General features: G+C 38.0%; 1 protein-coding gene across 1 annotated transcript in view; it reads left to right on the forward strand.

Moving 5' to 3' along the window:
- Cntnap2 (contactin associated protein 2) overlaps positions 1-27,850 on the forward strand; it is a 1,600,222-nt gene that overhangs the window by 551,445 nt on the left and 1,020,927 nt on the right. The window contains exon 10 of the mRNA XM_050164469.1: positions 12,604-12,753. Within this exon, the coding sequence (XP_050020426.1) occupies positions 12,604-12,753 (150 nt within the window). The remainder of the gene's footprint in view (positions 1-12,603; positions 12,754-27,850) is intronic.

The following is a 27,850-nucleotide window of genomic DNA, read 5'->3' on the forward strand; positions in this document are numbered from 1 at the left end:
TATGTGTGATATACTTGTGTTAGTGAAGGTTCAAACATACTATGACACATATGCAAAAGTCAAAGCACAACCTTGGAAAGTCAATTCTGTCCTTTCACCTTCGTGTGGCTTCCAGGAATCAACCTCAGGTTCCCTCCCTTGAGTGACGAGTACTTTGGCTCGCTGAGTCAGCTTCTTGTCCCTGCTCTTGAGAGTCCACCACCATAGATTAGTGTTGTCTGTTCTCAGATTTCAACTAAAAATTTATATCACATGCTGTTTTCTGAAATATTTATTATGTTTACATATATGCATTAGTTGTCTACATTATATGTGCACCATGTGTGTGCCTAGTTTTGCTGAAACTAGAAGATGGCATTAGATCCCCTGTACTGAAACTGAAGCTACAGTTGTGAGCTGCTATGGAGCAGAACCCAGGTCCTCTGTGAGAGCAGCATGTGTTCTTACCCCTGAGCCATCTCTGTAACCACAAACCAGGTCTATTTTGAAATAGACATATTTTGAAAGCTACCATTTTGAAAACCAACATTTTTTTTCATGCATCACAGTTATAAAACTATCCATTCTGCTCTGGTGTCACTAGCCACTTCTCACTGCACAGTATCTCCTTCTCTGTAAATGTGGTTTACAACTATAAAAGCATGTCCATTTGGGGGCTGTTATGAGAAGAAACTGTGGAAACAATTCTGTTAGTATTTGACAGCCTGCATTTTGATCCTGATGGATAAATATTTAGAATAAAAGTTGTTGACCCATAATATCGGTATGTTCTGCTTTCTTTAAAAACTGCTAAGCCCCACCTCCCAAACAATTGTATAGTTTGATGCTCACTCCAGCAATGAACGAAAGTGCAAGGGCCCCCAGATCCTCACCAGTTCTTTTAGTTCTCGAGAACTAAACTGTATGTGACATTGGGTAACATTAATTTTCCTGCTAATGAACCAGATGCAGTAATATCTCATGTCTGTGCATGTGTTTATATTTCTTCTTCATTTGTGACATGATCTGTGTACAATTTGGCCTTTTACATCACTGGTTTGCAAACATTTTTAGAAAATTACAGCGTTTTCCCTTTTCGGATTGTATGTGTTACTGATCTTTTCTCCCCGTTTCTATCTTCTCTGAATTTTGAATTTTGGTGGTGCACAGTCAACTAAGTTTGATCTCTGCTGGGAAATCCCTGCCAACCCAAAGCCTCAAGAATATTCTATTAGAAAGTACTGATTAGGCTTTTGTGTCTAGGTCTAAAATCTGCCTAGATTTTTTTTGTCTACTCTTGTATAAAGTAGAAATCAATGTACAATTTCTCTAGATTTAAGCAGTAATTCGGCACATTTACACAACAGTATCTAAAAAGCATAATGCTTCACAACATCCCTTGAACTGCCTTCATGTGTTTGTCAAAAGCCAGCTGAACACATGTGGGAACACCAATCTGATGTTCTCGATTAGCAGAACTTCCTTATGAATTTAAAAAAAATCTGCTAATTTTTTCTTCTCTTGCTATCTTGAGTATTTAAGAAGTTTCATTACATGTCTTTATAAATTTTATCATATTCTTGTCTATACATGCATACACATGATAGGGATTATGATTAGAATTTCCATTTAACGGTTCTTAATTTTCTATCAGTAGTGATTTGGATGTGGCAATGAAAGGCTCTGAAAACTCCGAAATGGAAGCTAGAGTACAGACAAATAAAGAACCACTAACCTACCTTCTTCCTCAGATGATTCTGGATGTCTATGACGGAGTCTTTCTACGTAAGAATCTCAGACTAACACTAGGCATGGGATTTTATGCCTGGAATCCCTCTTCAGGACACTGAAGTAAAATGTTATGAGTTAGAGGCAAATCTGGGATTCATAATGAGACCTTGCAGGGAGAGTGAGATTTGGGGTGGAAGAGTCCCCGTGCCTTGCAGGGTAAGTGTTACACCGAAAATCTTCTGATCTCTGCTCTACCCACTGCATCCATGCTAAAGGTTTGATTCAAATGGTCCTTTCACAGTATAGATATATTCCAAAGTGGCCTTCTACCTTTATGATTTATCTCTAGCTGAAAATTCAGATCTTGTAGGGTCTGGTGGTACAGGCCAGTAATCCCAGCTACTCTGAACTGAGGCAGGGTAATTACGAGTTCAAGGCCACCCTGGTTACAGAGTGAGTTCAAGGTAACCTGGGCAAGTTAGTGACCGTCCCCCCCCCCATGGCTCCAAATATAAAACAAAACAAGGCCAGAGATACGACTCAATACAGAAGCCCAAAGTTCTAGGTTCGATGCACACACATAATAAAATAAGTAAAAAGCAAATAGAAGTGTTTCATGCCTTCCCACATTCCTTATAATGCACTTTGCTTGGCTATCATTGGCTGTTTGGTTTTTAACAGTGCTGCGGTTTGACATATAAAACAGCAATTAATTAGATAGGTTTCCTTGTGGAATTTACATAGGGAATGTAGGAAGTACATGATATGCACATAGAAATGTTGATTTCTTTTTCTTCCTGCCCTATGGACTAGTTTGTAAATGATGAGATACGTCATTATTACCTCATGCTCTATAATGGCCTAAAGATAGGTACACAGCCTCAGGAATGCTCCTCTCAAGACTGCATATTAAGCCAAAGGGAAAAACCCCTGTCACTGTCATTTTATTTGAATCATTTTCCAACAGATGTTACATCTTACTTTGTGACTATATTTTAAATGCTTTATTTTTTCAATATTCATTAAACCAGCATTTTCTTCTTGTCTCTAATAAGAGCAACATCTGTTTCTCCTTGTTCAATCAAGCCACCCACCTCAAGAGTCCTGCTTTAAAAATAATACCACTTCTGCAATAGCACAGATAGAATGCAGTTATTAACATTTTATATTTGAATCTGAAACAAGCTTTTCTTGACAATTATATGTTAGGGGATGTTGGAGAAGATATTACAGAACAATTTAGCTATCATCTGGAAAAAAAAGTAAGGAAGAAAACTGGAATATGCCTTAAAAACCACTGGCTTTATGTTCATCCTCAGTAAAACAAAGAATTCACTTTTTAATATGTTGTTGAAAATTTTTGTTTTGTGAATTACTAAGTAACAGGAGACACAGCATAAAATACCATTAAATAATCTGATTCAAGTATTAAGTCAAAACTCATACAACACTAGATAGATGATAGATAGATAGATAGATAGATAGATAGATAGATAGATAGACAGACAGATCCAGAACACAAGCCCTAACTAAAACAGTAGATACATTGAAATATTTAATAGAATATATATATATATTCCTCTGATTACTCTTTCTCTATACCTTCTCTTATCTTCTCTACATACCTACTAATAACCTCCAGTCCCTTCCCAGGATCATGATGTTTATTTTTGTTTTGTGACTTGTTTGGCTCAACTAAGGCCATTAATGTGTACAATGGGTTGGAAATGTCTAATGAAACCTGGTGGGATAATTGGTGCGTATGCGACTGAAGGTTATTCCCTGAATTCATCAATGAGAGATGAAGCCTCTGATCCTCCCCCAACCATGTCTCACTACAGAGGGCATATTCTTTTATGTTTCTATAGCTACTGTGAATTTGAGATTACAATAGCAATAGTATATAATATAGAATAGTATGTACTATGCAGTATATATTAATATATATTGCTATTGTAATCACAAATATTATTTTGAAAAATTATTATCTTGAAAAATCACAATAAATTATTTTGGCAAATGTGAACTCTGTTTTCCTTCACACTCTTCACAATGAGAAGTTCTTTAGAAAGAATCGCATTTTGGAAATATTCCACCATATTCAAAACTACTTAACATTTTATAATCTAGGAGTAATGGCATAATTTGAGGATGGGGAAGAAAACCAACAACTATAAAGGTGGCAGAGTGATTTTCAGGTATAGTTCAGAATTGGCTTTGACAGCTGTTGACCAGGATAACAGTCAAGATAAATTTAGATGCTTTCTCAAGTTAGCCAACTCCTTACCACTGACCTTGCACCATTTATTTTATGTGACATGAAGGAATTTTTTTCATAAAAACTAATATTTTCTTTATTTCATAAATGATTGATATATCCTGAATGAAAGTCCAACCAAGTTTGAAATTTAGAGAAAATAAAGACAAATCTGAAATGTATTAAGAGCTAATTCAGGTATTCTTCCAAATGATTATATATGTAGGCACCTTTCAATTTATGATAGAACTCTATATTTATAAGTCCACTATAAATTGAAAATATAAGTTGATGGTGCGTTAAATGCCTCTGCCTACTGCACATCACAGTTTAGTGGTCCAGCACAGTCAGATTCAGGCATTCATCTCATGGCGATGGGAATATCTGGGAGCTGTAGGTCTGTACCTGTGCCAAGCATCAGGAGATATGATGGTATCATGAGACCTAGAGTAGGTCAGAGTTCACTCCCAGCAGATGCATATTGCTTTCATACCACTATAAAGTAAAAAAAAAAAATGCTTAAGTTGGACTATCACAAATCAAGAGCCATCTGTACATTTACTCCGGCGGCCCTATGAAGAGGTTAACAGGCAACTGGCACAGTTACCATGGGAGCAGAAGTGAGAGTTGAATGCGGACATCTGACTCGGGTCCAAATTCCTGCCTATCATACTGTCTTTTGATGATGAAAGTGAAAATCAGAGTCCCCTGGGTTCATATCTGTCTCAATCTCTTATGAGAGTTATTATATGTGTGCTTGAATATAATAAATTCAACACAAAGGTAAGACAATCCTAACATAAATAAGTACATATTACTATCATGCCTATTTATATTGTTAGTGTTCTATATTAAATGCCCCTAATATTCACTGTGTTTTTAGTAATAGCTTATAATTTAGGAAGTTATTTTTCTGGGCCAGTGAAATGACTCCACATAGAATAACACTTGCCTTGCTAGCTTGATGACATATGTTCAGCCCCTGAAATCCATAAGGAAGGAAGAGAACAGACTTCCAAAAGTTGTCCTCTGATCTCCACATGTATACCATTGTTTATATAACATACATACACACAGATATGCATGCACACACACATGCACACACATACACACACATGGTTGGGTTTCATATGATTGAAAAATTTGTGTGCTGTAGGATGATGGGTAGAGGAGCATGTCTTTAGCTATGGATAAGAAGGCCAGATTTAGTAATGTTTATTAATAAATTTCCCATCTATATATGACTTGCAAAATTTTCATAATAACTTAAATAATAATTGGTTTATCATTAAATAAGCATTTAGTGTTTATTTTCAATATGAATCTTGCACATTAACTTAGTAAACTCTTATATTCTGAGATAATTTCATACATTGACTTCCACGTAGTCTTAATATTCATCAATATTCCATTTAACTTGAATGAAAAAACTGCCATGAAATATTGCTAATTCTATAGATTCTTTTAAATGTCTCTATGATAGGACTGGGAAGATGCCTCAATGGTTAAGAGTACTTATCCTTAACTTTTGGGTCCTTGCAGAGAACCCAAAATCAGTTTTCAGCACCCACCTGGTAGCTAACAACTTCCTAATTGCTCCAGGCCTAGGGAATCTGACATCTTTTTTTCTGGTTGACCTTAGGGGTTCCTTGATACTTTTGGTACACATATATGCATCAGGCACAAGCACATATACATAAATAATAAATAAATTAAAAGATAACCCATTATTCCTTCTCTTGATTTTGCATATTTTTTCTAAATGACAGATTGCCCAGGAAATGTGAAAAACTTAATACACCATACATATTATATTCCAACACCACAGAAACACAAGAGCACAAATGATTGACAGTTGGCAGTTGAAATGGATGGTACCTGGGTTTCTACCTAGCCTTAATGCTATGGGAGGTGTTCTCTAGAACAGAGATTCTCTGCAGGTACAGTGAAATGAAAGGGTATGTGTACTACCACTCTGATTAGACAGTCAGGAACTGTACAAAGATTTGGTGTTGGTTTTCTTTTCATTTTTGTTTGACCTCTGACTTAGGCTTTCTATTGCTGTGATAAAACCACCATGACTAAAAGAAACCTGAGGATGGAATAGGTTTATCTGGCTTATACTTGCTCATCACAGTCCTTCATCAAAGAAAGTCTGGAAAGGTATTCAGGGTAGGAACCTAGAAGCAGGAACTGAAGCAGAAGCCATGGTGGAATGATGTTTATTGGGCTTGTTCCTCGTGACTTGCTCAGTAGGAGTTTTTCTACACTATAGGAACATCTGCCTTTGATAGTACCACCTACAATGATACATACACATAAATCATTAATCAAGAAAATGCCCCACAAGAAAATTGCCTACAGGCTAATATTAAGGAAGCAGCTTCTCATTTGTGGCTTTCTCTTCTCAGATGACCCTAGCTTATGTCAAGGTGACAAAATATACCATCCAGGACCATCTCAGACAAATGCAATATCCTCGAGGAACATAACCGAGGTTCATTTCAAAGCTCTACCACTTAGAAACGATTGGAGGCTTACATTTTATTAAGCTTTGTCTCTCTGATATATATGAGAGATAATATTTTAAGCTTTTATGAAGTTTAAATGAGTCAAATGCAAGGAAAGTACTCATCAGTGTGGTTAGCCCGTAGAACTCAGAATAGTATGTCTATAAATACTCACATATGCAGAGATCCTGAATTGGATTTCTCTCTGGAGAAAACCCTCAGGCTATTACTTTTTATAACATTTGGACAAAGAAAATAGAAAAGAAAAAGCACATTTTATTTTGAGCAATTTGGTCATCCTGGCTACACTGAGAATGAATTTCATTAAATTCGGGAAGCCCTTCCTTTCAAGGATCACTGAGGCATAGCTATTGATGATTAACAGTAAATGTTCCAAATAATAATTGGAATTAAAATGAGTAGAAACCACAGTTTAAGCTTGGATGTGGAGAGGGTCGCTGTCAACAAAGCTCCTACAATCCGAGGTCCAATTTCTCTGCTAATTAAGTTCCTTGAGAAAAATAAAATGACCTTTCATTTTTACTCTGATAAGAATAATAAACCTTTTGTTGTGAACAATGCAGGTGGTGATGCCACACTCATAATTCAGTTTTGCGATGCAGTTTTCATGGGGATTTTTCTGAAAAGCCTTTTGATCTTCCATTTAGAAGAGTTAAAAATTTGTAACTTCTCTGCCTGAATGGTTCTATAGGCTTGTGTTTGAATTTGTGACTGGATATTTGTAATAATGGTATCCCTGAGACCTGGGCTTCCAAACTGCATTTCAGGGAAGGATTCCCCAAACTGTAAAAACAGAAACCCTAACCCCGCATCACAACCATGCACTCTGTCATGAACTCATCACTTCCCATTTGGTGCCTGGAAGGAAAACGTTAGTGTGGAAGATGCATTCTTTGTGACATTAACTGTGCAGGAGAATCCAAAGAGGCCCCAACACTTAAGAAGGAAGTGTTTCAGGATCCACTATCGCTAGCTGAGAGCTAACTGATTTTAATTTAAGAAAAGGACTGCATCTGTATAGCAATTTTACAACACAGAGGGTTTGTTTGCATTGCTCTTCATGAATATTTGAAAGAAACGAATTATTTGCTAGTTTTTGTCTGGACAGGAAGGTAAAACATTGAGATTAAAGGATGTGGGAAAGATAGTTGTCTTTTTATAGAAAGAATGTGGAGTAGCCCTCCCTGCCATTTTTACAATGAGGAATTGTCGTACAGAGTAACCTATTAGTATCATAAAGATTATATGGGCCTAAAAGAATTTGGGGACATAAATACTGTTTTATATTGGTGCAGAACACACAAGAAGAGAGAGGTAGGACAGGAAGTTACCAAAGTCACAAAAGCGTTTCTTTGGTAAAGTGTTTGCTATTGTGCAGAGCTAAGCCAAATCCCCTGGGGATTTCCCAAGAGTAGTGACGACTGGACCCAACATACAGGATTCCTCTAGCTAGACACTCCACTTTCCACATCATTGGAAGCCATTTCAATGTCTGAAGGTGGGCTCATGTTGACATGCTTCCTTGAATAACTGAGTATCTAGGGTGTCCATTATAGATGTTGGAACAGAACAAATTTCTAAGAAGATGTATTCACATTAAAATAGACTACTAAGCAAGAATAAAATTTCATCTCCAGGACTGCCTTCTTACTCTCAGCATGCATCCCTTTGCATATGGCTGTCTCTAGCATGAAAGCCATGGTCGGTCAAGTCTATGCTGCTTTCTCTTGCTTGCTGCTTCATCTTCAGCATAACCACCCACAACACATAGAAGGCCAGGCTCCTACAGCTTTGATCACCGCTCAGATTAATTCAATCATTCTTTCACACCTGATATGTACATGGTACTGCTTGAGATGTTATTTTTAACAAGGAATAAAATAGTTAAAAATAATTCTATCAGAAAGCTTATATCAAAAGGTAAGTGTTAGAGAGATGAGTCACAGTCATTAAGAGCTCTTGCTGCTCTTTCAGAGGATCATGGTTTGACTCCCAGAACCCACATGGTGTCTCACAACTACCTGTAATTCAAGTTCTAGTGGCCCTAATGTTCACATCTGGACTCTCCAGACACTATAAACCCATAGAGTACATACGTACATTCAGGCACAACACTTAGATGCAGAAAAGAAACATAAATCCATCTTACTTTCAAAGTAGAAGAAACACACAAAAGAGCAAATAAATGAACACAAAGTAGACTTAATCGCTAGCAGTTGTATGGGAGAAAACAAAGTTTATAAAAAGAGTGAAGTCAGGGGAGAGGGGGAAAATGTCATTTTGCACACAGGGTTATGAAATCTCTGTATACGATGCATTGAAAAGGTTGTAGTGCAGGAGTAAAATCACAAAAACACCACACAGAAGGCATTCCAGATGGGACACTAGACACCTCAGTCACCATTAGGCATTTGGCCAGAGCTGTTACTGAGCCCAGAAGCAACAGAAAATTATCATAAGGGAAATGTCATGAACCTGCTTACATTTTCAAGACAGGATTATATCACTTGATGAGTATAAAGACTGAAATGGAAAGAATAGAAGCAAGAAAAGCACTGAGGGGACAGTTTAATACTCTAGATGGATATTGAGGTATATAATCTAGAGGTTGTAGTGTGACTGAAGTGGTTGTTTGTATGTATGTGCCCTATGAATACTCTAGCTCAGTGTGTGAATACAGATATTTTTATTGGCTATATCTACACACAACTGTGTGTTTAATGTATTATGTATATACACTGATTTATACTATGTATTTGGTAATTTGATAATGATTTAATGCTGATGCCTTAAGAACATTTGTATTGTTCTCCACTGAAACAAAATAAGCTTAATATCACTAAATTCAGGTTTTAATCCTGATGGAAACTATGAGATAGTGTTGGAGGGAGGAGACCGCTTGTTGTCCCAGCCACCCAGCTGCTTAGCCCCAAAATAATCACACAGAAACTGTATTAATTAAATCACTGCTTGGCCCATTAGCACTAGCTTCTTATTGGTTAACCCTTTTTTTAAATTTATTTATTAAAGATTTCTGCCTCCTCCCCGCCACTGCCTCCCAGTTCCCTCCCCCTTCCCCCGATCAAGTCCCCCTCCCCGATCAAGTCCTCCTCCTCATCAGCCCAAAGAGCAATCAGAGTTCCCTGACGTGTGGGAAGTCCAAGGACCACCCACCTCAATCCAGGTCTAGTAAGGTGAGCATCCAAACTGCCTAGGCTCCCACAAAGCCAGTACGTGCAATAGGATCAAAAACCCACTGCCATTGTTCTTGAGTTCTTTAACCTTCATCAGGCGATGAAAGGAGACAGAGACAGAGACCCACATTGGTGCACCAGACTGAAATCTCAAGGTCCAAATCAGGAGCAGAAGGAGAGAGAGCATGAGCAAGGAACTCAGGACCGCTAGGGGTGCACCCACACACTGAGACAATGGGATGTTCTATCCGGAACTCACCAAGGCCAGCTGGCCCGGGTCTGAAAAAGCATGGGATAAAACCGGACTTGCTGAACACATTGGTTAACTCTTATATCTTAATTAAGGTCATTTCTATTAATCTGTATATCACCAGAAGTCTTGGCCTACCAGCAAAGATTTGGCATGTCTGACTCTGGTGGCTACATCACTTCTCTCTACTTCTACCTTCTTCCACCCAGCATTCTGTTTAGTTTTCCCCTGCCTAGTTCTGTTCCCCTACAGTTCTGCTATAGGCCTAAAGCCGTTCTTTTATTAACCAATGAAAGCAACACATAGACAGAAGGATCTTCTACACCAAGATACCCTTATTTGTACTAATATTTATTATGAATAAATGTTATTGATATTTGACTATCTTCTCAGTTCCAATAAGGTTCAAGGTTTTTCTTTTTTTCTTTAAAAAAGCATTTTTTATGGATGGGATGACTGAACAGTTAGTTGATGTTCTTAAAGGCAATTACTACAGAGTCGATATCTGGGTACAGTGGCCATATTATCGACTGTGACTGTTGTCTCAGTTATTGTTGGTTCAGTCACTTACAGACCAGTGGACTTAAATGTATTCCCATAAAACTTTATATGTACACTAAACTTTGAATTTATGAAATTTTTCATCTCTAAAACAGATTAAGTTGTATATATTCTTCCTTTTTAAATTTCTTTTCAACTACTTAATGGCATAAAAACCATTCTGAATGCACATTTGGTATGAAAACAAGGACACAAGTTGGATGTGGCCCACGCACTGCGGTTTGCACACTCCTGGCATTAAATAACTAAGGGCTTAAATCCTTCATCTGTGTTTCATTGATTCACTCTGACTCTAATTTTAAACATCTTCTTTGCTGACCTTCTCTTTCTTTTGAGACACTAAAATGCCTCTTCAAAAAATGGCTCTCTGTATGCTCCAGATTATGCATTCAGAAAAGACTAAAACAATACCCCTGCCCCTGTCACAGCATTGACGTTTCCAAGGTCAACCAAACCCCTGGACATCTCTCTGTGCTCCTGAAACTCCCCCAAACACTCTTGTCCAGTGTGTGATTTTCTGTTAGCTTTTGATTGTTTAATTATTTTCACTGAAGTGAATGCAAGCTAAACAAAGAATGTTGTCTGCCTTTACAATGTGTTAAGAAATAATGAAGTATAAATTTGGGAGGTGGGTGTTGTGGGTGTATTTTATTGCTTTTTCTTTGCTAAAATATAACCTAGTGAGTTACCATACTGCCTGGTTTGATGATCATATAATCTTTACTTTCCATAATGATCAGTGCCTAATTAGCATGTTTTACTATACATGGAATCATTTTCTTAGTACTTAATTTCTATAAACTGTACTATGTAGATATGGCTATTGAGAAAAAAATAACCATTACAATAAAAGATTTTAAAAATATAAAAGTAAAGGCGATTTTAAATCAATACAATAAATCTACTTTTATCTCAGAATGGAGTCTAACAAAGCTAACCAAAAAGTAAGTTATTAAATTAAAATAGTTTTTCATTTCTTCCCAAATGACTATATATAAACCATTTTTCCTGCAAGTATCTCAATTACATTCTAATTGTGTTTTTCTATATTATGCTTATTCAATTTGATAGAGCGAAAGCCATCTGAAATGTTAAGAAAACATCAGAAAATACAAAATATAAGCATCACCATGTTCTTCTAGATGATATATATATTCATAACATTTACATCTAAATCCCTAATTCTGTTGATATTTAAGATGGCTTGAGGGTTAGAGATATAGCTCAATGGTTAAGAGCACACACTACGCTTGCAGAGTCCCATAGTTCTGCTCCTCAACATTCAAATCAAGAGATAGCCCACACCTGCCTTATAACTCTACCTCTAGGATTCCCTACATACTCTTCTTGCCATATAGTCACTCTCATGAAGAGGCACACGTTCTCCCAAACCCACACATTAACACAGATTTTTTTTACAAATAAAACCCTTTAAAGTATTATATTTATTCGTATCAAATTGAAACTGTGTGCCTTTCAGCCACATGAACTCTGATGGAGGAGTTAATTTCACTGGTTAATAAAGAAACTGCCTTGGCCCATTTGATAGGCCAGCCCTTAGGTGGACAGAACAGAATTCTGGGAGAAAGAAAGCTGAGTCAGGCAGTCGCCATGATTCTCCCACTCCAGACAGACACAGGTTAAGATCTTTCCTGGTAAGCCAGCTCCTGGTGCTACATAGAATATTAGGAATGGGTTAGATCAATATGTAAGAGCTAGCCAATAAGAGGTTAAAACCAATGGGCCAAGCAACGCTTAAAAGAGTACACTTTCCGTGTAATTATTTCGGGTGTAAAGCTAGCTGGGTGGCAGGACACAGCCCTGCCGCTCTCACTACTACAGAACTCCCTGAATGACCACAGACAAATATATAAATGTAGCTTTTCCAAAGTGACAAGGATTGCAATTCAAATGAATTACCCAATTAGAGAAGATAATAGTTGTTTCTGTAAATACTGTGTTTTGTATAAATTTATCCGAAAAAAAATTAAGCTCCATAAAGGTAATATAATCATGGTTTTCAATGAAATCACTGTACTGTAATGTTTAAAAATGGTTTAGCAGATCCAACTTAGGAAACTTTTGTTGTCTTCCTCCCAGGCTCTGGGCTGAATGATGGGCAGTGGCATGAGGTTCGCTTCCTGGCCAAGGAAAACTTTGCAGTTCTCACCATTGATGGGGATGAAGCATCGGCAGTTCGCACCAACAGTCCTCTGCAAGTGAAGACTGGCGAGAAGTACTTCTTGGGAGGTAGGAAAGCCATGGTTTAGGTCAGCGGATACTTTAAAAAAGAAGGAAAAAGTTTTCAAAAAGTGTATAAAGTACTTCCATCCAAGGAATCTAGTAGATATTAGAATAAATAAACAAGTTGTAATTAAGTTAAAAGGTTAAAGAAATTGCTGCTTCACCAAAAACACTGTTAATGTGGTGACCCCCCTACCTACCTTTTGTTTCAATCTTCAAAGCATAAAACCTGAGAGTCTGTGTAATTCCCAAAATACTCTTTTCCAGAATGAATGACAACTATGGATTAGTCACGCACTTTATAGAAAATTCTCCTAAACTTTAGTCAATACCCAAGTCTGTTTATATGAATATGTATTCCTATCTTGTATTTGCATCTTGTTTCCCTGAAGTTGTTAGAGTAATTCTACTTAAGAGCACATACCTTGTCTACCAAGTTTCCTGCCCTATGCCCTAGTCCAAAAGAAATTCCTGGAGTATGACAGATAGCAAATACTTATTTATAAACAAATTAGTAAACTCTGTAAAATAGAACAGAAAAGCATTTTATTTTAAATTATGAGAAAGAAGAAACATATACCCTGGCAGCCACTGACTGCTGAATATAAGACCATGTGCTCCTAGATTGGGAGTTTCTACCACTGTGGAAGTATAAGTTAGAGAAATAAATTCTGAGTTTGTCCTGAGTCATTAATCCATGATATTTCTTGGGTGTTCATAATACATGTTTGAAAGGTTCTTGGTGAATATTTGGTGAGTCAATGAAAATGAGAAAAGATGTCTTCTGAGTGAAGGAATAGAGTTGATTGACATAAACATAAGCCATTCATTTAAACCCTAGCTTCCCTCCAAGTATGGGTTGAACATAATCAGCTTTGGGCCAAGAGTTCCCATGGTTGTCATAGTAAATGGATTGCATTTGTCAGCGGAAAAGCTTCTGAAAGTCTCCACTAATCTCCGATCTGGAATGCTGTTGGCCATGAATGAGGTCATCAAAGGCCTATAGTAGTTCCTATCCATCTCAGTCCAGTGGATAGACAAATTGCTAGAGCCTCACATTTGTGGTGAATATGATTGGATGTGGTGTGCTGTGCTTTATTGCTTTATAGATTTGAGTTTTTAAAACCCTGTCAAGAGGATCTTGACTTCCTCTCGGGTCTTTGTTCTGCCTGCAAGATATGCCACCAGCATAGAATCATGATGGTTTTTTGATTACATCCTCCTCAGCTGAGTCCTGTAAGTGCATAAAAAACACATTGTAACTCCAAATCTCAGGCAGAACTGCTAGAACTTTAACATACAGGACGAGATACTGAACTATAACTTTGAGACACTGCAGAATTCTAAGCTTCAAGAGAATTTGAGAAATATGTTATCAAGAACAAAATGTAGATGAAGCTGAACTAATACCCACCCTGCGCCCCTGAGATTCCTCTGAAAGAAAGCAACTACCAGAAGTAGGAAAGAAGGAAGATAAAGAGTAATGGTGTTCCTGGTCTCTGAAAGCCTCAAGCAAAAGTTTGCACCAAGTGAAGCTCCTGACTGGGAGGCATCATCTTGATGGTTTCTAGTAGGGTGTGCCTCCACATTTCTGTGCCCGCTCATGGGAAATTGTAGGCCAGGCCAGGCTTCTGATTCTGCACTTTCTTTCCTTTGCTTTTGTGTGAGAACAGCAGATAGCAAAAAAGCCATATTTGGGGGTATTTCTTCAGCAAAGGAGGTCACAGCTGCTTTAGCTGTTATCTCTACCTCTCGACTGAAATTCCTTAACACTTCATTAATTTTAATAATTGAGATAAAAATAAAAGAGGCAATTATATTTATTTATCAACCAATTACTGGATAATAGTCTTTTAGATATTGGCCAGGGCCCATGGTTATGTATGTATAGCTTTAAATTTCTAACATTATTTAGGCCATCACTTTTAATAAACTCTGTGTTTTCATTTGAATGAAAACAGCTGGGTAAGAAAGTTTCCATTGGCTTCTATTGAAAAGTGGATGCCTGAAGAGTATAGGTTGGGCAGGCAGCTCACAAGAAGGTGGCAGACAAGGGAGGCAATGGGACAAGAGAGCTGTCTGAGTTTCATAGTACTGGCACTAGTGAGGTTTAATGGAGGGAGGGTCCATCCATGTCTAGTTTCTAATCTAGATACAGCAGTACACATGTCTAGCCATTGCCACCTATAGTAGCAGGGCCACATCGAGTGAGTGGCTTTAACCAGCCACATTTATTTCCCCACATTTTCTTTCTGAAGGCAAGAAATCCAAGATCAAAGTGCTGTTAGATGCAGTCTGTTGAGGCCTGTCTTCCTGACTTTTAGACTGTCCTTTTCTTATTGTGTCTTCATATTGCACAAGATGGAAGAAGGATTAGGAATGTATTCAGAGAACAAAAGAATCTCCATGTCTGTTCTTATGAGGAAGCTAATCTCGTTGTGAGGATTCCATTCTTAAGATCTAATTACCACCCAGAGACTCTCAACTTCAGACCTATACCATGGTAGGGGTGGGAGTAAGTTTCCCATATATAAATTCTGAGCAGGGCACACAGGCAGTCTGTAGCAATCGTCACCGAAATAGACCAGAAGTAGATAGATAGATAGATAGATAGATAGATAGATAGATAGATAGATAGATAGATAGATAGATAGATAGATAGATATGCAAATATACAAATAAAAAGTATTTCCCTTTTGGGTTTCTTTAGGAGGAATATCCCAGGTCTGGTAAGTTCATACTTACTAATAAAGTAATGTAATGCCAGCCTTCCTGTGTACATCTGAGCCTTTAAAAATTCTTTATGGACCCCACGTCCTCTATAATTTGTCACTTAAAGCCTCTAGATGGAGGCCCAGATGAAATACCTGGGTTAACTGGTCCATTGCACAATAGCTGAATAACTTGGAAGCACCTGACTTAAGTTCACATTTTTTAGGTTGTCTAAAGTAAGTTTTCTAACTTCTTTTTATTTCACTCCAAAAATCACAGAAGCAAGAAGTATTTTATCAAATGATATTTTTCAGTGATCTGAAAATGGGTAAAGGAGTTTGTGATGTGTAATAGATTCATAGGGCTGCTATTACAAGGTACCACAAACTCAGTGACCTCAACCAGCAGTCATTTATTCTCAGGTTTGAATACAGGAAATTGAGAAGGGTATGAGGTATCAAGGAGGTGTGTGTTCTCTTTGAAGGATGTAAGAAAAGAGTCCAATAGCTAGTGACAGTTTTTGGCAATCCATGGGACTCCTGTGACAACCATCATGTCTGCTTCTACCTTCAAATCCTCTGAGGGTCTGTGTCTATGTTTCCTTCTGATAAGGACACCAGGCACAGGTTTAGAGCACATCCTACTCCCACTCACCTCATAATTCCCTAGATACCTCTGGGATAACATTATTTCCAAATTAGGCCACATGCCCAGATCCAACTTAGAATATTAGCTGACCTTTTAGAACAACACAGACAGCTTATAATAAGGTTTAGGTTAGCTGTGTAAGTCGTTCTGTGTTGGTTACATTACTTGTTGCTTTGACTTCATACATGACAAGACAATACGAAGGGAGGGGAGTTTCATTCCTATTCACAGTCTGAGGACAGTCCTAATAGGGAAGTCATGGGGCCAGGTAGTGCTGTACAGGCAGGAGTGTATGTCAGCTGCTTGCTTACATCTCACTGGACAAGGAAGCAGAGAGAACACAGTAAGCATGCTTGAGCTATTAATCTGCCTATAAAATAAAATTATACCTGTTCCAACAAGGTCCCCTCTCCCAAATGTTCCTCAGCATTCCAAAACAGTACCACTAGCTGGAGTCCAAGTATTCAAATACATGAACCTATAGGGGGCATTTTACATTTAAACCATGAGACTCTCCAACTTCTGATTTTTCTCTTATGTGCTTTCAACGATGGATCTTATAGGAGTTAACAGCAATGACAAATTTAAGAAACTATAGCTAAAGGGAAGATTCTAACAAGCACCATGAGGGAGAACTAGAGCCTAGGGCACATGGGCTAAAATGATGGCTGTTGGCCAAATTTACAAATGGAGTTTTGTGACCTCTAAATTGTGCTGAATGTAGAAGTCTCGGGAGATCAATAGAAAATGTTTCTGAGAGAAGCAGAACTGGTGCATCTGAGTGTCCAAACCCATTACTTGTAAGTGTTAGACACCTCTGCATAAAACAAAACCAGTAAAAGGTATACAGTAGGGGAAGTCATCATTGTAATGAAAGAATCTACAGGTGTAAAGAAAGCAACACATGGGGGCTGGAGAGATGGCTCAGAGGTTAAGAGCACTGCCTGCTCTTCCAAAGGTCCTGAGTTCAATTCCCAGCAACCACATGGTGGCTCACAACCATCTGTAATGGGGTCTGGTGCCCTCTGCTGGCCTGCAGGCATACACACAGACAGAATATTGTATACATAATAAATAAATAAATAAATAAATAAATAAATAAATGAATAAATGAATAAATAAATAAATAAACAAACATAAAAAAAGAAAGCAACACATGGGTGAAGAGAGAATCACACAGAGTATGTATCAACAGTGGGAGCAAAGCCAGGGTGTGAAACAAGGGATGGGGGTCTGCCTTCCTTGTTGTGGATTTTCCTTTCTTTTCTTTTTTGAAGTCTTAAGATAATTTTTTATTTAATTAAAAAAACATTTTTTTCCATTTTATCTACCAACCCAGTTCCCCCTCCCTCACCTGGTCCCACTCCCCACCTCCTCCACCACATTCTTCCATTCACTCCTTAAATGGGACAAGGTCTCTCTTAGGGAGTCATCAAATTCTGGAATACCAAGTTGAAACAGAAACAAGACCTTCCCACCTGAATCAGCATGGGCAAGGTATTCCACCATAGGTAATGGACTTCAAAATGCCAGTTCTTTCACTGGGATAAGTCCTGGTCCCACTGCCAGTCCATACCACCACACACACACACACACACACACACACACACACACACACACACACACACATAAATAGATCAAGCCAATCAAGCCATATAACTGTCACCACATTCAGAGAGCCTCACTCAGTCCCATGGAGGTTCCCCAGGTGTCAATCCAGAGTCCATGAGCTACCACTAGTTCAGTTTGGCTGTCTCTGTGGTTTTCCCCATCATGATCTTGATGCCACTTATTCATATGAACTTTCCTCCTTTTCTTCAGCTGAACTTCAAGAGTTCAGTCCAGTGTTTGGCTGTGAATCACTGCATCTTCTTCCGTCGGTTACTGGATGTAGATTCTATAATGGGAGTTAGGGTGGTCACTAATCTGATTATAGGGGAAGACTAGATCAGGCATCTACACTATTCCTGGGAGTCTTAGCTGGTGCCATTCTTGTGGATTCCTAAGAATTTCCCTAGCATCAGGTTTTTGCCTAACCCCATAATGGCTCCCTCTACCATGCTATCTCTTTCGTTGCTCTCCCTCTCTGTCCCTCCCCAGTAGCATGAATTCTAATTGATCTTAATCATAAAAACCTGGAGTCATATATTGGGGTAAATGCTGAAAGATCAGAAAAGTAAAGGAGCTGGCCACTTAGAGAGGCTTTTTACCTCTACTAAGTCCTCAAACTGAAGGGGGTAAAATCCTGTCTCCAATGAGTCCTCAAACTGAATTCTCAGATCGAATGCAGTGAGCTCTTGTCTCCTCCCACTTTATATTTTTCTCTCCACCCAGCCATATCCCTTTTTGTCTCTACCTCCCTAGTGCTGAGATTAAAGGTGTGTTCCTCCAAGTACTAGGATTGAAGGTGTGAGCCACTACCTTGGACTCTGTTTCTCTTTTAGACTGGATCAATCTCCTGTAATTTAGGGTGGCCTTGAACTCATAAAGATCTATCTACCACTGCCTCCTGAGTGCTGGGATTAAAGGCATGTGCCACCACTGCCTGGTCTCTATGGCTAACAAATGACTAGCTCCACACACTGATCTTCAGGCAAACTTTGTTAGCTCAAAAACTAAACATCACCACACTCCTCCAGCTTAGTTATCTTGATCCCTTATGTTTATAGCCCCCATCCCTTCTCTTCTACACCCCTCCCAGGTACCCAGGAGATCTTAACTATTTCCCCTTTCTGGAGCCCTCTATGTGTGTTCCTCTTAGGGTCCTACTTTATACCTAGCTTCTCTGGAGCTGTGGATTATAGCCTTGTTATCCTTTACTTTATTTATAATATCCACTTATGAGTAAGTATATACCCTATCTGTCTTTCTGGATCTGGGTTACGTCATTCAGGATGTTATAGTTCCATCCATTTGCCTGCAAGTTTCAAGATGGCATTGTTTTGTACAGAGGAGTAAAACTCAGTTGCATAATTTACCATATTATCTTTATCCATTCTCCAGTTGAAGGGCATCTAGGTTGTTTCCAGGTCTTGGTTATTGTGAATAATGTTGCTAAGAACATTGTTGAGCAAGTGTCCTAGAGTTATGATTGATTATCATTTGGGTATATGCCCTAGAGTGGTATTGCTGGGTCTTTGAAAAGGAATTGAAGGCCCTGATATTAATCAACACACCTATGAACATCTGATTTTTGACAAAGAGAAGCCAAAATTTTACAGTAGAAAAAAAGAAAGCATCTTCACCAAATGGTACTGGCATACTTGGATGTGAACATTTAGAAGAATGCAAATAGATCCATATCTACATCCATGCACAAAACTCAATTTCAAATGGATCAAAGACCTCAACATAAGCCAAGCTACATTGAACCTGATAGAAGAGAAAGTGGGGGGCTAGAGAGATTGCTCAGTGGTTAAAAGCACTGACTGCTCTTCCAGAGGTCCTGAGTTCAATTCTCAGCAACGACAGACTCACAACCATCACATACATAAGAACATGCTGTGCATAACATAAATAAACAAATCTTTTTTAAAAAAAAAAAAGAAGAAGAAGAAGAAGCCAAAGTGGGAAGTAGCCTAGAACTCATGGACACAATAGGCCTCTTCATAAATATAGTAACCAAAGCAGAGATACTGACAGCAACAACTAATAAATGGGACCCCTGAAGCTGAGATGCTTCTGTAAGGCAAAGCACATGGTCAATAAGCTTTGTGAGTTTTCTAAAGCTGAATTTACAATTTGACTTTTTTTTTTGCTGCAATAAAAAGTTAGTATTGTAGGAGAAATTAATGTATTAGAGACCTATATCGTGAATAAAAATATTGGTAAGAATAAACCACACTGACAAATGAATGCCCCCTAAAATCTTTCTCACCATTCTTTATGAGCAACCTTCCAAAAATAAATACATTGTGATGCTTGGTTTTCATTGTCAACTTGACACAACCTGGAGTCACTTGGGAATGATGTAAATGAGAAATTCTCCACATCGCTTTGACCTGTGCTCATTTCTGTGGAGGAGTGTCTTAACTAAGTTCATTGATGTGGGAGGATGAAGTCCACTGTGTTCAGCATCATTTCCTATACAGGGGTATAAGACAGCTTACTTATATATAAATATAATAATTCAATAAGAGAAGAGAAATCTATTAAAAGCAGGAAACAAGCATGTATCCACTTATTTCTGTCTGCCATTGACTGTGGATATGGCATGACTAACTTTGTAAAAATCTCTGCCTCAACTTTCCTACAATGATAAACTGTTCCCTGAAATTGTACCTGAAAAAAAAATCCTTTCTCCATTGAGTTGTGTTGCGGGAGGTCCTTCCGCTTTTCCAGCCTATAGCGGCTGAGATACCAGCTCATTGGGGCGTGGTCTCTCTCCCTTTAAAAAAGCGGCCACTTCCCTTCTTGCTCTCTTTGCTTCCTGCTCCATTTCTGGCGACTAGACTCCTTCCTGATTGCGCAGAGGGCTGTTGTCTGGGACGGTTATCTGTAAGTTTTTCCCCTTTAAATAAATACCACCCTATTAATCATAATTCCAAACTGGTGTGGCATTGTTTGCGATTTATGCCTTCAGAGTTGCTTTTGTTTCAGGGTATTTTATCACAGCAATCAAAATGAAGCTAGCACATACATAATTAAGAATAAATTGGGGTCAGGAGATGGTTCAGTGGATAATGAGGTCCAGAGTCTGGTTCCCCCAAACCCAGATAAAAGTTCAATGCCCTTGATAGGTGGCTTATAATTCCAGCCTGCTCAGAAGGCAGAGATCCCAGAAGTAAGCTGGCCTGCCAAATTAGTCTGTTTACCAGATCTAACTGCTAATGAGAGATCCTGCCTCAATAAATAAGATAAGAGTGTTTGAATAGGGCTCCCCACATCAACCTCTGGCATTACACATGTGCATGTGCACACATGCAAATGTGAATACACAGATATATGCTCAAAAACATGTAAACATGCATGCATATGATGAAACAGAGACACACACAAAAGAAGAAACTAAGTCATTCTGATAATCCACTGTGCTTGTACATTTGTATAATATTCATCAATTACCATGTATAACAAGGAAGAAACCTTCTTGGTACCATTGTTTGTGCACATCTACCTAATTAGTGCCAAGAAATTTCCCTACATTTATCAGGTAAGGGCTGGGCAAGCTTATAGGATTACACTTGAAAAGTTCTCTTATAGGCCGGGCGGTGGTGGCGCACGCCTTTAATCCCAGCACTCGGGAGGCAGAGGCAGGCGGATCTCTGTGAGTTCGAGACCAGCCTGGTCTACAAGAGCTAGTTCCAGGACAGGCTCCAAAACCACAGAGAAACCCTGTCTCGAAAAACCAAAAAAAAAAAAAAAAAAAAAAAAAAAAGAAAAGTTCTCTTATAAAACACCTTTAAAACCAATAAAGGGACTGTCCTGAGAATTTTAAACTTTAAACTGGATCAATGTTCCATTTTCTCTTTGCTGGTTGAAATAATACACAATAGATTTTTAAACATTTTCTAAGCTTGCATTTCCAAATCCCTAGACTTTACTTCCAAGTATGCTTTGATTTCAACTCTTCTATTATATTATTATATTATTTCTAATATAATATATATTATATTAATCTATTATATTATTTCAACTCAGTTCTATTATAGAACTGAGATCTACTTTTGTTCACTTCTATCCAGAGGGATTACAACGCTGGGTATAACTAAGAGCCTGCTGATGATTCTTGAAACATCACATGACTGAAGAGATGGCATTACCTCAGTCCTCAACAAACTTAGGTTGCCCCCACCTTTAACGGCTCCATGTGCTCTACACTCTAAAGCTATCATTTCAGACCACCTCTCTGGTTGTCTTGTCAATGGATGTCTACTCTGACTTCCCTGTGTGATAACTTCTGCTTGTGCTCTTAAAAGATTTCACCTGATTAGATAAGGTCACCTTTTCATAAAGTCAGCAGGTTGTAGATGCTGACGACTCTGGCATTTCAGATCATTTTCACAGCCACACCCAATTAGTGCATTACAGGACTAGGTTTCACAGGGAGTCATCTAAAGATTGACACTCAAACTATCATCATAATGTACTTTTTCATACCCCAGATTTGAGATGTCAAATTATATAATCAAATGGCCTGTATAATATGAAGCTAAGTAGATTGCTTTGTGGATTTTCTAATTATAATTACCATGATTTCTACAGTCTCATCTGTCTATTTTATTACTGTATATATCTTGATACTTCTACCCCCTCATTAATGCATCTACTAACATAAAATAGATATAAACACTACATGAAGGGTCACAGAATCAACTGGCCTGAGCTCATGGAGTCTCATAGAGACTGAGTTGACAACCAGGAAGCCTGAATGTGACTGGCCTGGGCACTCTGCATGTATGTTACAGTTGTAGCTTGGTCCTCCTGTGGGACTCCTAACAGTGGGAAGAGGGGCTGTCTCTGACTCTTTTACAGACCTTTGAGACCCTACTTCTCGTGCTGGGTCACCTTGCCCAACCTTATTACATGGGACCGTGCTTAGTATTTTGCAACTTGATATGCCATGTTTTGTTGATACTAATAGGAGACCTGCCCTGTTTTGGACAGAGATGGAGGGGGCATGGATTGGGGGATGGAAACAGAGGGAGAATGGGAAGAGAAACTGAGAGGGGAGAAGAAAGAGGAAACTGCAGCTGGGATGTAAAATAAATAAATATTTTTTTAAAAAAAACAGGTGTAAATGTTTCTAAGATAAAATATTTGCACTAAGCTAGTACATAAGATTATTTCTAACCATTAGTCTTTCCTCTTGTCTCACTGCAATGAATTTTCAACTCACTTCTACGATATTTTATTTGGTGTGTGTGTGTGTGTGTGTGTGTGTGTGTGTGTGTATTAACCTGTTTCTAGACACACTCCTTTTACTGATGGGTTTGTGTCTTGTTATATAACTTATTTCTGGTCTACTCTTTTACATAGTTTTTAGTGAGTTCCCCACTCCTGAGGACGTCACCAGACTCCTCCTCCCCTGGGCCGTTTTTGTCCTCTACCACATGTCCCAGGTTCACCTCTAGTCCAACTTCCAAGAGCCCTCTCCTCCCACTCTGCTTTTCTACCTCACCACACTTGCTGAGTATTGGTAATTTAAAATGAGATGCTTGAGAATGCCGGCAGTAAGAAGATGCAGAGGCCTTAGAGAATGAAAACACCCAGAGAAAATGCAAGAGGATCTCTCTGGTATTGGGAGAACTGAGCACATATATAGCTAGAATGTGCAGAGGGTTTAGGAACGGGGCGAGTGTGTACTGAAGTGCGCTGAGGAGATAGTGTATGGTCTTGAACAGTAATCAGGTCTGGGCCAGATGAATCTTATATCTTTGATGAACCTTGGGCTGTTTTGAGAATGGTTCAATGTTCCTGGTCAAGGAAAATAGGTTAGATTGGTGATAGCTGTGGAACAGCTGAAAGATGATGAGGTCTGGATATACAGTAGAAGATGGGAGCCAACAGAACTCTCTGACACATGGATGGGTACAGGGATTGACTTGAAATGATCAAAGATGCCACCACTCTATCTGACAAAAAGGCTATGTGTGCCTTTTTTTAACTATTCTATTCTGCCTCCTTCTAAGCCACACTCATTCAGGGTCTATTGGGCTGTGTTCTCCTGAGATCTGTTCTTATCTGGCATACCCTAAATCTAAGAAACTATCATCTTCTATGAGTTGTAACTAACTATTTTCCCTTCACTACCAAGACCAAAAGCCACTAGACTCTCAGCCACCACACCTAGCATCCTTTGTCTCTCTTAATTTTCTCTTATGGGTTATCAGTCAGTTATAAAATTCTCATACCAGGTTGTAATGACAGTGAGTGTAATGTACTTACTCAGAAGCAACCCTAGTGCATTAAGATTTCAATTAATCACCAATGTAAAAGCCACTTTTCTATTAAGAAACACGTCAAAGAAGAGGACCCTGATTCAGTCAAGATGCTGGTACAGAATCAGTCTTAGTCCACAGATAAATTCCCAGTACATATACTTCCATCTTGAAAATTCAGTTTAATGATAGTATTTTACTTTTGGTTTTTGTTGTATTCAAGGCAAAATTCTACAATTAAGACCAGAGAGGATTAGGAAGTCAGTGATGTATGGTCTTAAGAAACCTAATTTGTTACCTAACACAAAATAATTATCCCTGAAAATATACACACAAGCAAAAAAAAATGGATTCAGCAGGTTGTATTGATATATTTTTGTATATATATAATTGCTTATATATAAAACAATAAAAAAAGAGAAAAGGAGATATGGGAGGAGTTAAAGTGAGGGAACATGGGAAGATCTGAAGGGAAAAGGGAGGAAATAAGTAATTATATTTTAATTAAAAATGCATTTAAAGAAACAAAATTTTACTTGCAAATATATAAGTAAATAAATTTACATTTAGCCTCATCCACATTCACTTATGTCTTAAGCAAAGTTTAATTATACAGAGCAACTCCTTGCTTATGAAAATTCCTGAATTGATATTTGTTGATATATGAAAAATCTCTTCTCAATTAGAAAAACATATTTATCAATATTGAAGTACTTAGATACCCTTCTTCACACTAATGTAATATGCCTCTTTTGAAATATTAGTATCAATAGCAAAAGCCAACTTTTTCTAACCAATTAACAATTTATTAATTTTAAGAACCATAAATAAGAAAATCACAGCTCAACATGTTCATTATCCCTGTTGCCAGTTTATTAAATTTAGATTGACTAATAATAATCACATAATAATGTGATTGAAATTCTTTACAGCTTCTAAATGAATCAGTTAACATGTTGCTTTTATTTTCTTTAGGGTTTTCATTCTTTCACCCCAGTCCATTATGATATTTTGCTACACACTTTTCTGCCTGTAATCCTCCCTTAATGGTAATGGGTAAAATATACTCAGAGTCTCAAGCAAGTTTAAACTCCACAAAACTAATTGCTCATGAAAGTTTTTTGAGTCAATATTTGCTATTCTATATAAATTATTTCTTTGCTTTTTTAAAAATGCATTTCAAACCCTCTTCCTACCTTGTCAAAACAAGCGAGGAGACTCATTGTTCCCCAATCAGATTACCATGGACTTCTGATTACTGTTTTATTTGTTGCTGCTTTTATTGTTGCTCCTTGTTTTTTTAATTGTATGTATAAAATAAAATGGCAAAGAAGTAGAAAAGTGCAAACTAAAATTCAATATGTTAACCTCAATAGTCATCCTGTTTCTGCTTGGAGATGGGACAATATTCAGTATGCAGCCAAAGGTTCACAAGACATTTTTATAGCTCCCAGAAATACAATTGGATTAACCGTATGAGCTGACTTAATTATAACGACAAATACTGAGCAAATCTACACTCTCTGACTTTTTGTGTCTTTCTTCCAAATGTTTGGCATTAAGAATATTAAGAGGTGGGACAAACTTGTATGGAAGTTAAAGAAAAGAATCAAGGAATTACAAAAGCTTTCAAGATTGAGTTTGACCCTTTTATAGGAACAGTGACAGTTTTCTTCTCTCCTTATATATGCTTAGCTGCTGAGAAATCAACTACCTGAAAGAACACAGCATTCTCACTGTGGAATTAATATAGTCAATCATGACATCTGCGTTAAATGTTGTTGTTTCATAGGTTTTTTTAAAATGCTTTGTATAACTAAATGGCTCTTAAGTAGGAAAACAAAACAAAACTTAAAACTCTGATAACTTATATGTTTGGTTCAGATATGTCACACATATCAAGTGATTACTTGGAGAATATAAGTATGTCAGTTTTATGAATCATTCCATATAATTGATGCAAAAATGCTCCCCACCCCACCACCAAAAGAACTGTATTAATTGTTTACTTTTCCAGGTGAGTAACCAGTGTTTAAGAATCTTCGGTGGTATTTACTAACACATGCTAAGGAAGATGGTATTCAGCTCATCATGATGGGGCAGGCCAAACCAGGATTTGTAGTAAGACAGAGAGATTGTGTTCACTGTATGATGTGCAGAAAGAAGTCAAAGAGGAGATCTACAGAGAAAGTGGTACAGAGGGGTCAGCAGAAGAGAAAGTACTGAGAGGAAACAGCAGGGATAAGCAGATGCTGAGTAAAGAGACCTCACAGGATTCTTTGTAAAGACTGTCCAGGGCACACAGATACCACCCCAGAATTGGTGGGAAAGGGGGTCCTGATCGCGATTAAGACTGGATGGCTTGGCTACACTGGCATAGCAAGATTCGTGGCTGGAACTGGGTCATATATGAAAGCACATACATTAGCCAAGAAAGCCTGGGAAAGTGCTACTACAGTCTTGTTCTAGAGTCTCTGTAGGCACATGAGAAGTCATTAACACAGAATCAGATAATTAAAGATCTACCAGGCAACTATGACTCAAGAAAAATGAGTGGATGTATGTAGGACTGGCATGGAAAGTGGAGAAAGAGAAGGAAAAAAAAAAAAAACTGGGTAGGGAACCCCGGGTGAAAGCATAGTTCTGACCCACACTGGTCAGTCTGTCAAAGTGAGGTCTTTTAGGCTCTGCAGTAGGCAGGGGTGGCCAGCCTGTGTTCTGCCTCTTGCTGTGTTACTGTCTGGAGGAGGAGCGGAGGCTCACCTGGGACTCAGACATATCAGGTAGGCTCCTTATTTTGTAGCAGTTAGGTCATCTCTAATCCTCAGGTAGCAAGAGAGAAATGCCCAGTCCCCCAGCCTTGGCAATTTGTTAACGTCACAAAATCATAAAAACAAAGGAGAGTTTAGAAAATTCTTGTTTTCACTTTCATACAAACCAGAGGAGAGGTCTTTGGTTTTATTTCCATGGTTTTTGTTTTTTAATAAAATAATAAAATAAAACTTTGTATTCTTAATTCTGCATGATGAAACCAGAAGATGAACTTTGGGTATTTTGTTTTAAATTTAGCTTAAGATTTCCACATGCATAGAAATAAAGTCAAAATAGGACTAAGGATCCGCTATTATAATAATTCATTATTGTCTTTTAGAAATAATTTTTCATCTTTGAACTAAAAGGCCAGCTGTTTCAGGGTATTTGTTCATGTGGCACTATTTTATCATAGCTTTTTAAGAGAGTTAAAAAAAAAAGGCTGTTCAGAGTATCTGAGTTTGATCTTAAAAATAGATCATCTAAAACACATTGCCTATAGAAACAAAACAAATTGGAGTGTTAAAACCTTTAAGTCTGTCTGGTATGACAGGGCTGTCCTTTTGTGCACTTGTCCAGTTAATGACAAAAAGCACGACAGCACCATTTCTTCAGTGAGCACCCCGGAATTTGTTAGAATTTCATAGAGGCTTTCATTGGAAACAGAGGTGTCATTGGTCAAACAATGTTCCAGTGGAGATTGTGAAAGTGAATGTCACCTGTCTACAGGAGACCACATGACACTATGACCAGGAGAAAAAAGACACCTGAGAAAAAAGCATTGCTCAAATATTATCTTTTGAAACATTCAGATTATTCCCCATTATCTGTTGAGCAACAACAGATGGGATTCTGCAGGGTTATGGATATACATGGCTTTCAGTCCCATTTCTCAAAGAAAAGAACATTTAAAGAGCAGAAAGTATATATAAATAGGGGATAGATCCTGGAGAACATGTAGTTAATAGCATATGTGGGAAGATATTTGCTGAAGAAGAAGAGATGGTTAAGATGAGTGGAGAGTAGAAATGTGAGCCTTTAGGCGGAGAGAG

Source organism: Alexandromys fortis, unplaced genomic scaffold, assembly GCF_014885135.2.
Source record: "Alexandromys fortis isolate MF-2015 unplaced genomic scaffold, M_Fortis_MF-2015_v1.1 scaffold_133, whole genome shotgun sequence".
Lineage (NCBI taxonomy): Eukaryota > Metazoa > Chordata > Mammalia > Rodentia > Cricetidae > Alexandromys > Alexandromys fortis.